The 14,189-nt window shown below is 39.2% G+C and overlaps 1 protein-coding gene across 1 annotated transcript in view; it reads left to right on the forward strand.

Moving 5' to 3' along the window:
• The window catches only part of LOC139727958 (protocadherin Fat 1-like), a 172,326-nt gene extending 165,454 nt beyond the window's left edge, over positions 1 to 6,872 (forward strand). The window contains exon 29 of the mRNA XM_071638930.1: positions 6,132 to 6,872. Within this exon, the coding sequence (XP_071495031.1) occupies positions 6,132 to 6,760 (629 nt within the window). The 3' untranslated portion in view covers positions 6,761 to 6,872. The remainder of the gene's footprint in view (positions 1 to 6,131) is intronic.
• The last annotated feature ends 7,317 nt before the right edge of the window (positions 6,873 to 14,189 follow it).

Here is a 14,189-nt window from a genome sequence, read left to right on the forward strand (position 1 = left end):
ACGAAATTTTCAGACAAAAGTAGGCACAGAGCATTTAAGGTTAGGTCACATGATTATTTCAGTGGCTTTGATTGGTTCGTTTTCTCGCATCCGTTTTGGTCCTCCTCCCTTTACTGGCCACAGATTTAGTACGTGGAGGTGTTTTTAGACTGTGACATAGCATTACATGTATACATGTGTGTGTTATGGATGTACAGTGTATTCTCTTATGTAAGCCCTTGTCACACAAACATTTATATATGATACCAAGTTTACCATGTGAAGTATTTCGGAATCTGTAGCTCTAGGCATCCCGTTATGTTGTGGTTGTTGTTGGCAGTTTGGTATTGCGCCTCCAGCAAACATATTTTTCCATTGTACCCTTGGGCCATATTACATGGTTTATTCTCTGGGCCCATCCTCGGCCCATATTTTTATCCATCCTCTCGCCCTGCAAAGTATATACCTGTACATATACTTGTTGTACATGAAGACACATTGTGTGAAACCATGCTTCCGATTTCTGGATTGACAACAAGATGCTTCATCACAATTGGGATTTACAAGTTGAATACACAAATGAAAAGTTTTGTCATGTGTTGGTTTTACACTGGAATTTAGATTGAAGAAAGCAACATTGTTATAGGTTGTTCCAAATGTCTGGTTTTTTTCCCTCTCTCTCTCTCTTTTGCCTTGGCCGTACTTCTGTGCATGAAGCATCGTCCGTTCTCCGTTCTGCTAGTGAACGTTAACGTACGCGTGAATGACTCGCTCGAGAAAGGGCTGTCTCATGAATGTGCCATTTGCATGATCATCAGAATCATCTTTTAATATTTCCATAACTGTCCCATTTCTTGTGACACACAGTGACAGGCTTAAATACACGACACTTTTCCCAAATCTTGCCATCCGTATGGAGTTCAGAACCAGTTGCTGTTTTTCAATGCTCTGTGACCGCAGATGATCTTTTTTATTTCTGTAAAAAAAAATTAGAAGAGTTCCAACTGAGAATGAACACACCAATGGAGTGATTTGTATCCATTTATTATGAATACCTAATGACAGCATGAGATGTCTCCTTCTGCTGACTCTTATTCCCGTGAAGTAACATTTGACTCGCCAAGTTCTAATAAAACAACATTTGGGATAAGAGTAGCACTGTTAACATCCCCTCCCCCTCCCCCCAGCACACACAAGCACTGTAAACTTGATCCTCCCTTCTTTCTTAATCTTAGTGTGAGTGTTTAATTCAGATAACTGTCTTTGAATTTCTAGGCTTGCCAGCTAAGACTTTTTAAAACAAATTTATGTGGATTACCAAAATATCATGATGGGTACCCTTCTTCACCCCTGGCCCTGGCCCTGCCCCATCCACAAGAAACATGTGGGATTTGGAGTGTCTAGGCTTCCAGTAACTCTACAGATAATGTTCATCTGTGTTACCAAAGTTGATGAGGTAGTTCGGTTTTAGTGAAGGAAACATGATGACGTACATCCCTTATACAGGGCTGCACACTGGCGCCGGTCCGACGGTCAAAGACCGGTAAAAGTCACTGTCGGACCGGTAACTTTTCAGGAAATCCACAAGTTACCGGTCCGACATGACCAGTAAAAAAAAAAAGCATTGGTGGGGTCAGTAGAAAAGAAAAGAGCAGCCCCGATCAGGGAAAAACAGAATGCAAGATATCGCACTGTTCAACAAGTTTTACGCAAGTTTTCGTTTATGTCTACCGGTGCAATTTGTACAGTAAACATAGTTTTGAGCACTATACTAGCAGTCGACCAGTTACATTCGCGTTCGCTTGCGCATTTGGCGCTGCTCACGCACTGCCATGCAATGCAATACATGCAAAGCAAACGATGCAAAGCATGTACAGTGTAACTGCTTCTCGTTTGCTTGCGATCGGCGGTCATGCCAGACAAGAAGCATTGAAAGAAGCGCACGCATTTCTGGGTCATTTTACTTATGATTTCTTAACGCAAGATCGATCCGATCCAGGTTTCGCAGCAGCGTGGCAGTTATGTTAGAACTAATTTACTTGTGTCGATTTTTAGAAAAAGTAAAAACACATTCGATATTCAGCGATACAGTAAATGGGTCTGATTGCGTTTATTTTTATTTTGCACAGTCATTTCACAAATTGATATTTTCATTCGCTCAGAATGTTCTCATAACGAAGATAGGCGCAAAAAGGATCACGAAATCGGCCCTTCCGTGTACTTTTTAAGAACGCATGCACAAAATGTGAAGAGATAATACTAGGGAGAAAAAAAAAATCATGAAATCATGGCAGTCCCGCTTACATATTTCAGGTAGAAATCGTCCCAAAAAGGATCATGAATTCGACCGGCCGCGTCGTATCTTCCAAAAGATAATGTACGAAATGCGAAGAGATTATAGAGGAGAAAAAGAAAAAAAAAATAAAGGGCACATTTTGGTGAGTGCATCATAAACGATAACAGCCGAATAACAATTCATGAAATCAACGCAATCCCGTTGAAATTTGAGGAAATAATAGGCGCAAAAAAAAAGGATCTTGAATTCAGTCCTGCATGCCGTCTTGGTTATCAAAAACGCATACACAAATGCGACGAGATTATCGGGAGAAAAATAAAAAAGACATTTCTACCCTTCTGGTGCGTGTATTACAAAAGATTACATCCGAAGTAATTCATGAAATCGCCACATTCCCGCTGATATTTGAGGTAGAAATAGGCGCAAAAAGGATCGTGAATTCGGCCATGTCGTATACCTTGTAGATAAGAACGCACGAAATGGGAAAAGATTAGCGGGAGAAAAATAAAGGACACATTTTCACCCCTTTTGGCGCTTGCATCGTATAAATTACAGCCGAATAGTAAGTAATTCATGAAAATTTCGCAATCCCGTTGGAAGTTGAGTAAACAATAATAGACGCAAAAAGAATATCGAATTTGGCCCTGCATGCAATGTATAATTTTGAAAACGCCAAATACGAAGAAATTATCGGGAGAAAAATAAAGAACGCATTTTCAACCCTTCTGGTGAATGTATCACAAAAGATTACAGCCGAAATAATTAATGACATATCGCAATCCCGCTGACATTAGATGTAGAAATAGGCGCTAAAAGGACCGTGAATTCGGCCGTGACGTATAGGCATGTACGCAATGCGAAGTGATTATTGGGTGAAAAATGCAGCACACATTTTCAACCCCTTTTGGCCCGTGCATCATAAAGATTATAGAGCCGAGTGATAATTCATAAAATCATCTCAATCCCGTTGAAGTTTGAGGAAACGATAGGCGCAAAAGAATCATGATTTTTGGCCGTGTCGTGTATCTTTTAAGAACGCATTTACAAAATGCGAAGAGTTTATCGGGGAAAAATAAAGGACACATTTTTAACCCCTTTTGGCGCGTGTATCATAAAATATTGCATCCGAAGTCATACATGAGCTCATCGCAATCCCGCTGATATTTGAGGTAGAAATAGGCGCAAAAAGGATCGTGAATTCGGCCATGTCGTATACCTTTCAAGAACGCATGTACGGAATGCGAAGAGATTATGGGGAGAAAAATAAAGAACGCATTTTCAACCATTCTAGCTGGTGCGTGCATCACAAAAGATTACATGTGAAGTAATTCATGAAATTGCCACAATTCGTCTGATATTTAATGTAGAAATAGGCGATAAAAGGATCGTGAATTCGGCCGTGTCGTATACGCATGTACGAAATGCGAAGAGATTATTGGAAGAAAAATACAGGACACATTTTCAACCCCTTTTGGCCCGTGCATCACAAAGATTACGGCCGAATAATAATTCATGAAATCATCGCAATCCCGTTGAAGTTTGAGGAAACAATAGGCGCAAAAAGAATCATGATTTTTGGCCGTGTCGTATATCTGTTTAGAACGCATTACGAAATGCGAAGAGTTTATCCGGGAAAAATAAAGAACACATTTTCAACCCGTTTTGGCGCGTTTATCATAAAAAATTACTGCCGAAGTTATTCATGAAATCATCGCAATCCCGCTGATATTTGAAGTAGAAATAGGCGCAAAAATGATCGTGAATTCGGCCGTGTCGTAGAACGCATGTACGGAATGCGAAGAGATTATGGGGAGAAAAATAAAGAACGCATTTTCAACCATTCTTGCCGGTGCGTGCATCACAAAAAGTTACATCCGAAGTAATACGTGAAATCGCCACAATTCCGCTGATATTTGAGGTAGAAATAGGCGCAAAAAGTATCATGAATTCGGCTGTGTGGAACATCTGTAAGAACGCACTTACGAAATTCGAAGAGTTTATTGGGAAAAAATAAAGGGCACATTTTCAACCCCTTTTGGCGCGTGCATAATAAAAGATTACAGCCAAAATAATTTATGAAATCGTCACACTCCCGCTGATATTTGAGGTAGAAATAGGCGAAAAAAGTATCATGAATTCGGCCATGTGGTGCATCTTTTTAAGAACGCACTTACGAAATTCGAAGAGTTTGTCGGGAAAACATAAAGGACACATTTTCAACCTCTTTTGGCGCTTGCATCAGAAAATATTACAGCCGAAGTAATTTATGAAATCGTCACAATCCCGCTAATATTTGAGGTGGAAATGGGCGCAAAAAGGATCGCGAATTCGGCCCTGCATGTCGTGTACCTTTCAAGAACGCATGCACAAATGCGAATAGATTATCGGGAGAAAAATAAAGAACCCCTTGTAGCGCGTGCATCAGAAAATATCACAGCTAAAATAATTCATTAAATCGTCGCAATCCAACTGACCACCAAGAGCAGGTTACGCAGCAAGTTCGTGTGCCGATGTTTAGAAAAAGTCACAAACGCATTTGATACAATCTGATTTTGTTCATTATCATTTTACACTGTAAATCACAAACAAACATTCTATTTTTTCCCAACTTATTTTTATATTTTTTTGTGCAATAAATAATGCAAGTTTTAAAAAAAAATATTAATCTGTAAAATGTACATGGGTGGGGGGGGGGGGGTACGTCCATAAAAAACAAGAAAATAAGTTTGCAAGTCATTTAATGCTTTTTTAGGTTGTTGTTGTTGTTGACCGGCAAATTTTCTGTTCGGACCGGCAAAAAATGGTAAAACGGGGCATTTACCGGTCCGACAGAGACAGGTTGGTCCGGCAGAAAAAATGGGTTAGTGTGCAGCCCTGCCTTATATTTTTCCGCACTGAGTAATGTGTATGTCCTTCAAATTTCGCAGGGTCATGTCACGAAGCGTGGCAGAGCTTTTAAAGAAAAGACAAAGTAAGATACCATGAAACAGAGAAGAGAATTGTGACTGTTGCCCGTGCATATACTTTTTTGTTGGTTTGTTTCCCGTTCTTGATATGAGAAGTGACCATTTGCATGAAGCTTGCATTGCATCTACACTGTAAATGTTTTACTACTAATCCTGCCCTGTTTTTCTGTACATGGGCTGTGCCAGTGTCAAGTTCTCATCGTTAAACCCAACACTTTGTCCACATTGTTTGTGACGGTCAGATGCTGACGACCAGCTTTGACCGGCTTATGTCTGCCCGAGCAATGTTCTCTCTGTTATTAGTTTGCCAATGTTGAACCATTCTAGAGCATGTTCGCTCAAATGAATATCATTTTTTTTTTCATGTTCGTGTTTGATTGCCCTTTTTTTTTTTTTTTTTTGCAGATGCATTTTTGTCAGTATGTTTTTGCATGTCCAAAGTTCACAATGCGTCTCTTATGGACTTGCTCTAATTGCATACAGAAAATGTGTGCAATGGCAAATGACAGTAGAAGACTTGACAGCATAAACCCATGCACCTCAAATACATATATATGCTCTCAGATATTTCAAGCAAGCCACATATAGGGGAGAAAATACATATATGCAGGAAGTAAGACTCAAGTTTTCAAATATCACTCAAACAAGTTTAAGTCTTGTAAAGGAATTCTCATACATGTCAGTTTGACGACATAAATTCCCCATTTCATTATGTGTGTCTCCTCATACGGCACACAACTTTGCGGTGTTAGTGGTAGTCAAGGCGGCTCTTATATTGTTGCATCGATCTGCATGGGCTTAAATGCTATAATGCTTTTTGTTGTGATTGGGAAGATGTCTTAACCCGCTGACTCTCACAAAGTTTTGGCCCCCTATGCTTTGCCCTACAGGATACAACTGGGACTGTAGCGACTGGATGCAGCTCCCAGAAGGCTTCCAGAGCATCCCTGAGAGACCCCCTAGACACCCACGAGACAGCCCCACCAACATCTCCACAAACACCTCCAACGTGGACAACGACGACGAGGACGACTATGAAACAGAAGACGACGACGAGTATGTGGGTGGCGACGACACGGACTACCCGCCCGAGAACGAGGACATGCCGTGCGCAAGGGCCACCCGTGAGTTCCGCCAGCAGCTGGCCAATTACCCGCCGCCAGTGGAGGACTACGAGAGTCTGCCACTAGAGGCGTACCAGATCAACGCCAGTCACTACTTGCCAGCGCACAGCATTAGCACCTCTGAGATCCCGCCCGACTACGACAATGGCTCCCCGGACCAGTCGTCCATGTCGTGTGCGGCGCCACCGCGCCATCTGCCACTCCGGCCGGCCAACTTCCAGCGGCCGATCAGCGATATCTCGCAAGATGCCCTCTCCATGTCCATGTACACGTCGACCAACGCCTCCTGCTCCGACGTGTCGGGCATGTGCGAACCAGACAGTGAGATAAACCTTAGCGAGTATGGGGAGATTGAGGAATGTTTGACAAACTTGCAGACAAGCACGGACGTATAGTTGCACCCCCCATTCCAACCCTCTCTCCGATGCGTACGGTAGCTTTATGTCTAAGTCTCCCTCAATCATACTGTTGATGCCGGACCACAGAATTAAGTAAACTAAGCCGATTACTCGTGACGTCTCAATATGTTTCTACGCTGAGAAGGCAGGCGTTCTAAAGACCTATGTGCAGATGTCGATCCATGCAGAAAGAAGTCGCATCTAGTGTGAATAGTGTGTGGATCGCTCGCTTCGTTGTCGTGTACATTTCTGGATTCTTCGAATTGGACTTCTGCACAAAGCGAGAGCAGCAGGGCTTGCAAGGGGGGGGGGTCATGTCTTTTGTGTGAAATGTACTGTGCTCTGTACGAAAGCATGTCTGTGGAGCAGCACTCTACTGTAGTAAGGCTGGGTTCACTTGTAAAATGTGAGATTACCAACTGCTTCGAGTCTGCATCTGGTATCTCACATTTGTGTATGCATATATATATTTATATACATGAATAGATAAATATATATATATATATATTGTTTCTCATTGCTTGTTATGTACTATTGATGATATGTGTATGCTAGTTAAAACTCATAAGATGCTATGCCATGTTGTGGAATCGTATCATTTCAGTGGAAAGAAGAAAAAAAAAAGGCTGTATAAATTTCTGTGCTTGATATCTATTCTTGATATATGAGAGGTATTTTTAAACTATCAAAACTGTTATTGAGAGAAGTACATGTTTTTGAGTCTGTTCTAGTGTACAGCAAAGGAAGTATTACTTGGAAAAAAAAAGTAGCATCTAGTTTGTAAGATTTGTGATTACTGGTAGGGAAAATATTTGAAAAAAAAAGTCATTGATATTGATAGGGTGCAGTTTGAATGTGTTTGTATCAATTAGGATTGTGATGACATTCACATTATGTTAAGACAGAATGTACATTGTAATTTTCCAAACATGTATACTCTTCACTGGAAGGGTTGTTTGTCTATGTGTGGTGAACACTTATTGGATGAGTTGAGAGTGCTTGTGCTGTCTCCAATTTTATATCCACAGTAGCTTTTTACAACAAACTTTTGACTCTTTCCCAGTTTTATCATGTCTTAATAGAAACCCTTTTATAAAGTGTTCTCATGCAGTCACCGTATTGTGTGAGTGGATGCGTGTGTGTGTGGGTGTTTGCAACTGTGTGGATGTGTGGTCGTAATAAGCTGTCAGTATGGATAATGTCGCACGATGAAGTCACTGCGTGATGGCACTCTTTAAGACAGCTGCTTTCCGGTGAAATGAAAGCAATATATCATATTTTGTTCTTTTTTCTTGTGGTTTTGGGATTTAGAATTCTGAACCACCCACTGCTATGTGTATATATTTGCCAACAAGTGTGATCTACGGCGGATCAAGACTTCTTAATGTAGTGCTCTAAGCCTTGTGTGTTCTTATCATGGTGTTATCCTCTGTCAGGAAAGATATATGCTTTGTTTTGTTTTAAATCTTGTTATTTTACTCTTTTAATTTATGCAACAACCAAAAAAAAAAGGGAAAATGACAATCGTGGTGCGTTGACAGAAATAAGAAATTCATTGAATGGTCGCTGTGTAGGTGATTGGATGGAATTGTGGGGTCTTAGAGCTTTGTTATATCTACTTGAAGACAAGTGTAATATGATATAGCGTGATTACTGAGGGAAGTGATGGAATTTTGTTTGGTATCGAGATGGCTTAAATGCCAGTATTTCCCCCTCCCTTGTTTTGTATAAGATGGAAATAACCTTGAGGGAATCTGTATTCATCGAACATCTTTCGCCAAACCTTGAAATGGGTTGAACAACTTCTTGTACTTAAAACCTTGGAGTAGGATGTAGGTCACAATTTTTGCGAAACACTTCAATTGTGTGTGTAGCCCCTGTTGGCAAATTACTCCTTGAAGAAAGTCAGTCAGGAAGATGATTGACCGTCACGACTTGCCCACTTGTGAAAAAAAAAGTATTCCTTGATCCGTGTCAGTTTTAATTTTTGTAGATCTGAGAACAGACTGCCATTGATGCATCTCTCATAATGAAAACCTGTGTATTTTCTATTTCAAAGTGGGAGCATAATTATATATATATTTTTTTCGAGCTTCACAATTGGACGTGTATGATTTATCATGTGTTGGCATGAATGACACAGATTTAAGAAGAGCCTTTTACATACTGTCAAGGTGTTTCTTATAGAGCTAGCTTTTTTCGTTTATTGTTTTCTTTTGAATGAAAGCATCTTGTATTCAGCAAATTGCAGAAACTTTTGAATCAATTTTGATACCAGTATTCAGCTGATTGTGCATTTGATAGAGCAGTCCAGGTTCAACGAGTCCTGTTACGATATGGCGGGAACAGTTTTCAAAATGAGTGGTACCATTTAGTAGCTGAGCAGATTTTCATTGTGTGTTGAAAATGTACGAACCAGGGACTTGATGCGTAATGCTGGTGATAAGAACAAGAGAGAAAGAAAAAAAAATAATGCAAAAAACAGACCTTGGTCAATTTCTGTGTTCAGAAGTCAGAACATGTTGTCAAGGAGCTTCCTGGCACATTTTATGTCCAGAGAGGGGAAAATAGAGGAGGAGGGGTTATGTGTCTGATTTCATGTGTTCCCAGTGATTCCTGAGATTAAATGTGTGCTGTACTTCGTTCCTGCAATGAAAGCCTTCCAAATCAGCATTCTTCAGCACTCGAGGGAAACCAGTGGGTGGGGCGAGATGGATTTTTGATGTTTGGCGGGAATGCCTTATTTTGGGTCACTCGGGATATGTGATGGGGAACCGTTGGGATCACCCAGGGGCATGCACCGGGGATGTGACGATAAATTGGTCCAGTTGCAGTGTACAAGCAATAAACATGATATGATCAATGGGAGCTGCACAAAATTAATCATTGATATGCAATGAATTTATGTTACTGGTTTGATGTGAATATCAGGTAAATGATGCATTTTTTTTTTCCAATTACTGTTTTTGTTGTAATGCTTCCCTCATTTCTCCATAATATCTTCCATTTCCCTGATCAAGTTTCGGTCCCTTAGTTAGAGTGGAATGGACTTTTGGAAAAAGGAAAAAAAAAAGATAGTTGTTTTCCCCCTCAATTGAGTCTAGACTCTTAAGATTGTTTATAGCACCTGGTTACGGGACCAAAAAATGACTTCCGGAAAACAAACGAGACCCAGATTGTTACCTCAGCTAGTCCCATGTACTGACAATCGTGAGTCTCCGGAGACCAACTTGCACCAGTTTTGTGGGCACCACATCATTTGTACCATTTGTGATTATTCCAGCTGAGATGAAGATAGAGTGTTCTTCCTGTCGTGAGAAAATTGAAGACAATGGTGAATTGGGGACGTCACCATCCACTAGATATCCCCAGAGTAAGCACAATGCCTCATCGCAAGTCTACCGTTGCTCGGAAGTATTCATTAGAGAAAAGTATTCATCAAGATGTTTTCCTGTATATCCATAGCTTCCTTCGTAGTTGTGGTTTTGCACCGAGATTTTTGTCCGTTTCTTTTTCCATTTTTCAACATGGCCTACTATTTGGGCCAAGAATATGTGTGTCTCGAAGAAGTTGCACCCATTTTTTTTTTTCTTTTTTCTGCGACAACACTTTTTCTTCTTCCGCGCAAGAATGGCAAAAATGTATTCCAGCGTAGCTAGTTGCACAATAGCAGCAGGAAAAAAAAAGAAAAGATTTACTATCAGTCCGACTGGAGAATCATGGCTTTAATGAGGCATTCTTTGTGTGTACACTGTGTGTGAAGCAAAGGTTTACATGAACTGATTTTTCTGTTTATATTTGTTTTTCAGCATTCTTTTTTTTTTTCACAGACATTTCATTCAGGTGATTGAGATTTCTGTAGAGAAAATGTTTTGTTATATCTTTGCTGAGGAAACTGTGGCATTGACATGATTATTTAAGTCTCTGCTGCCTCTATCCTTGCTCTCTTTTCTTGCTAGTGTGATATTTCTTGCAATGTCAGTAAAAATAAGATTTTGCATCTCCTCAAAATGAAATACATTGTATTTCCAGACACACAAAAAAAGTAAAATTCACCAAAGCATTTCAGTGTTTGTCTCTGTATTGTGGCCTGTTAAAAAAAAATGATTGATTTGTGAAAGAAAATGGAATATTTGCAATAGTACTCAAATTTTAGGCTGTCTTTTATCTCATATTTAAGCATATTTATGCATCATTTTTAAGATGGAGATAGGTCAGATTCATTAGATTCATTTGTGTATTTGAAAGCAATGTGTTTCTCCTATCTCCTATATATTGCAACAGTACTTTCAAGCATTAGAATTTCTGCTCTGTACAATGTCCATTAAGGTTTACTTGTGTTCAGCTGTAGACTGGATGGTGCATTTTGTGTTACGAGACTATCCCACTTTTTTTCTGTGGTACCCAACACACCATGTAAAAGTAATTTGTTCATGCAAAATGTTGATATAACCTAAATCAACATATTTTTGCAGTTTTAAAGATATCTTTTGCACAAGCTAAGGCTTATTTTAGTCGCGTACATAAGGAGTGTTGTTTGGGATCTTTTTCCCTGTTTATCTAATTTGTGCTACTGTCGCATGCATTATCCTCTGTATATGTTAATTTAACTTATCTTTCTGTTCTGTCAAATCTTTGAAATATGCACAGAAATAAAGAAAAAATCAGACATTTCATAGCCTTTCTTATGAGTACCTTAATTTATTCTGTATTTTTTTGCCTTGTCTAGCTTTTATGTAATTATGAGTGAAACACAATCATTATTTTGTAAGTTGGTACATAGTTTAACAGTGGAGGAAAAAAAAATCATGTAATATGTTTCATTTGTTATGCATTTGCTTTGTTTTTTTCTGTAATTTTGAAATATCGCCAAAATTTGTTTGTATTGTTCTTGCTATTTTGTCTCTAAAGCACATCTGTACTTTTGTTTCAGGAGTGAAGGTGTCTTGATTAAATACCATACTGTGTAAACGTACCACTGTGTCTGTTCATCAGCCTTTTCAGATGTCCTATTTTGTGTTGCTTTTCTCACTAGGTAGTATATGTACACTGTGGTGTTGGTGTCTTTACTGTTATGAGCTCAGTGTATATTGTGGTGCTGCTGTTGTTAGTGTGAATGAATAAATGTAGAAGATATATTCATATAAATGTACATGTTTTCTGCACCAGGAATTTGGTCTAAGATTTGCAGAATTTGTCAGAGATTGGTATTGCAATACACAGTTCTGTTTGATAACTGTACCTTGAGACCATTCAAAACGTTAAGAAACAAAACAGTCTCACATTCATATGTATCAAAGAGTCTGAATGTTTGTACTAGGTGTTACAAAAAAACGTTCCTCACTTTTGAAAACTATATATATCAGATAACACTGTCATTGATATGAGTCATAGCTGAAAAGTGTACAATTTGGTTGGAGGTGATTTGAATATGTTAGCATAAATCGGTTTCATTATACACGTATCCACGATTAATTTTAAAGTTAGGTTCCGGATTTTGGTCAAATGTTAACCCTCTGCACAAAACTTGAACTTTACACAGGAGCCAATCATGTGCATGTGAGTGTCTGGCTAAATATGCCCTGAACAATGGACATGAACACCACCTTTTCAGGATGAGTAAAGACCCGCTGTGATAGTGGAATTTCTCATGAATGAATAACAAAGCATTCAAACCCTGAACATTGTCTGGGTGTTAACCACATACTCCCATACACACCAATTGAGCCCTGTGCAAAAGAGAAAGTTTTTTACGGAGGGTTAAAAATAGAACAAAATCTTAACCCCAACTTAAGAATTAATCTTGCATGTAATGAAACTGATTTATGCCTTTATTTTCAAATTACATGTACCTCCAACAAAATCGTGCACTATTCAGCTATTGCTCATATCAATGTCAGTGTTATCTGATATACAGTTTTAGAACTATTTAAGGATCAAAAGTTGGAATTTTTTTTTTTAACCACCTAGTATATGTGTGTCTTGTGTCTGCATGTATTCAAGTGATGGAGAGACAGAAATTTAGAGAGAGAGAGAGAGAGAGAGAGAGAGAATGGAAATGTCTCACTAGGAATGACAAACCAAATACCATTGAAATTATCATTTCTGTGTTTCATTGTTTATTTAACACATAATATATTTTAGATTTGATCCTTACTTAATATACAAATATAATGTAAAGTTATAGATATGCAACTATAAAATTATCACCTTTAAACACATTTACAAAAGAAAACGTTCATTGCCATGTTTTGTCACTTATAAAATATCAAAGAGTTGTCAGTGGCGAAGTTAAAAAACTCTTATGTGGGGTAGTAGCCTATGTCCTCAAGAGCCACATGCAGAGTTTTCACTTAAAAGGCTATCAAACTCGTCCATGGCATATGACTTCTGAAGTGCAGAGGTCAAAACATTCCAATCACAAGGATATACTAACATTTTATTAATAGATTTCTATGTTGCAGCTTTTGACAAAACTACTGGGTGGGGGAGGGGGTGGTGCTGATGTGTGAGAAGTCAAAGGAGAGCCTGAAATAACAAGACCATCTGCTGAGTGGCACAAGCCCCAACTTTAATACTGGCAACCCTTAGCTGATGGACTGTAGTCATGTTATTTCAGTGCTATGAATTATGTGTCTTTGACTACTCATCCCTATACTGTATATAGCCCTGTCCCAAGTTGTGCTGTACTGAGACAGGAGGATTAATTGGGGCATTTGGAAGTTAAATTCATGGTAAACCCATGGGATTCTCATCGCTAGCCCTACCCTGGGATGGCATCAGCAGAATTTTTGCCACACACTATCCTACCATAATAAATTGTACTGTATCTAGAAGACATCTACAGCATGGTCTGAAGCAAAACAATGAAATTAATGATAGAATCAATAACAGGATAAATGGTTGTATGAATGAACGAATGAATATGTCCGGGGGGGGGGGGGGGGGGGGGGGGGGGGGGGGGGGGGGGGATGTAACCCCCCCCCCAAAAAAAAAAAAGAATAAAGAGTGAGATCCCTGATTAACAAATCACATGCTTCATGTAACAGATAAATTCCCTAATGCTCTGACAGAAATATAGTGTGGACATAGAAGTTGAGGAGTCCAATGATTATTCAATGATATCATTGTCATGACCTCAGAGTAAAATCCTCAAACTGGGAGAAAAAATCATTTCAAATGGAAGGTTACTGTTTGAGACTGACCTGCTAATCCAAACATGGGACTTCAAACACAAAGACAAGAAAAGCCTAGATGTAAACGCATCACCGCTGTTCTTCAGAACTGCGATATCAATGCCCTGTAGCCATACAACCTTGTCACATGAATGACTCTCGATTCCAAACGAGGTTCCTAGAAACTTTTAACTCTTCCTTTAGGTTCTGAAATTCTCATTGTCTTATTGGGACACATGAATTTTAATTTA

The sequence above is a fragment of the Diadema antillarum genome, unplaced genomic scaffold (genome assembly GCF_040938485.1).
Source record: "Diadema antillarum isolate AM-2024a unplaced genomic scaffold, OU_Dant_1.0 seq00000160_RagTag, whole genome shotgun sequence".
Taxonomy (NCBI): domain Eukaryota; kingdom Metazoa; phylum Echinodermata; class Echinoidea; order Diadematoida; family Diadematidae; genus Diadema; species Diadema antillarum.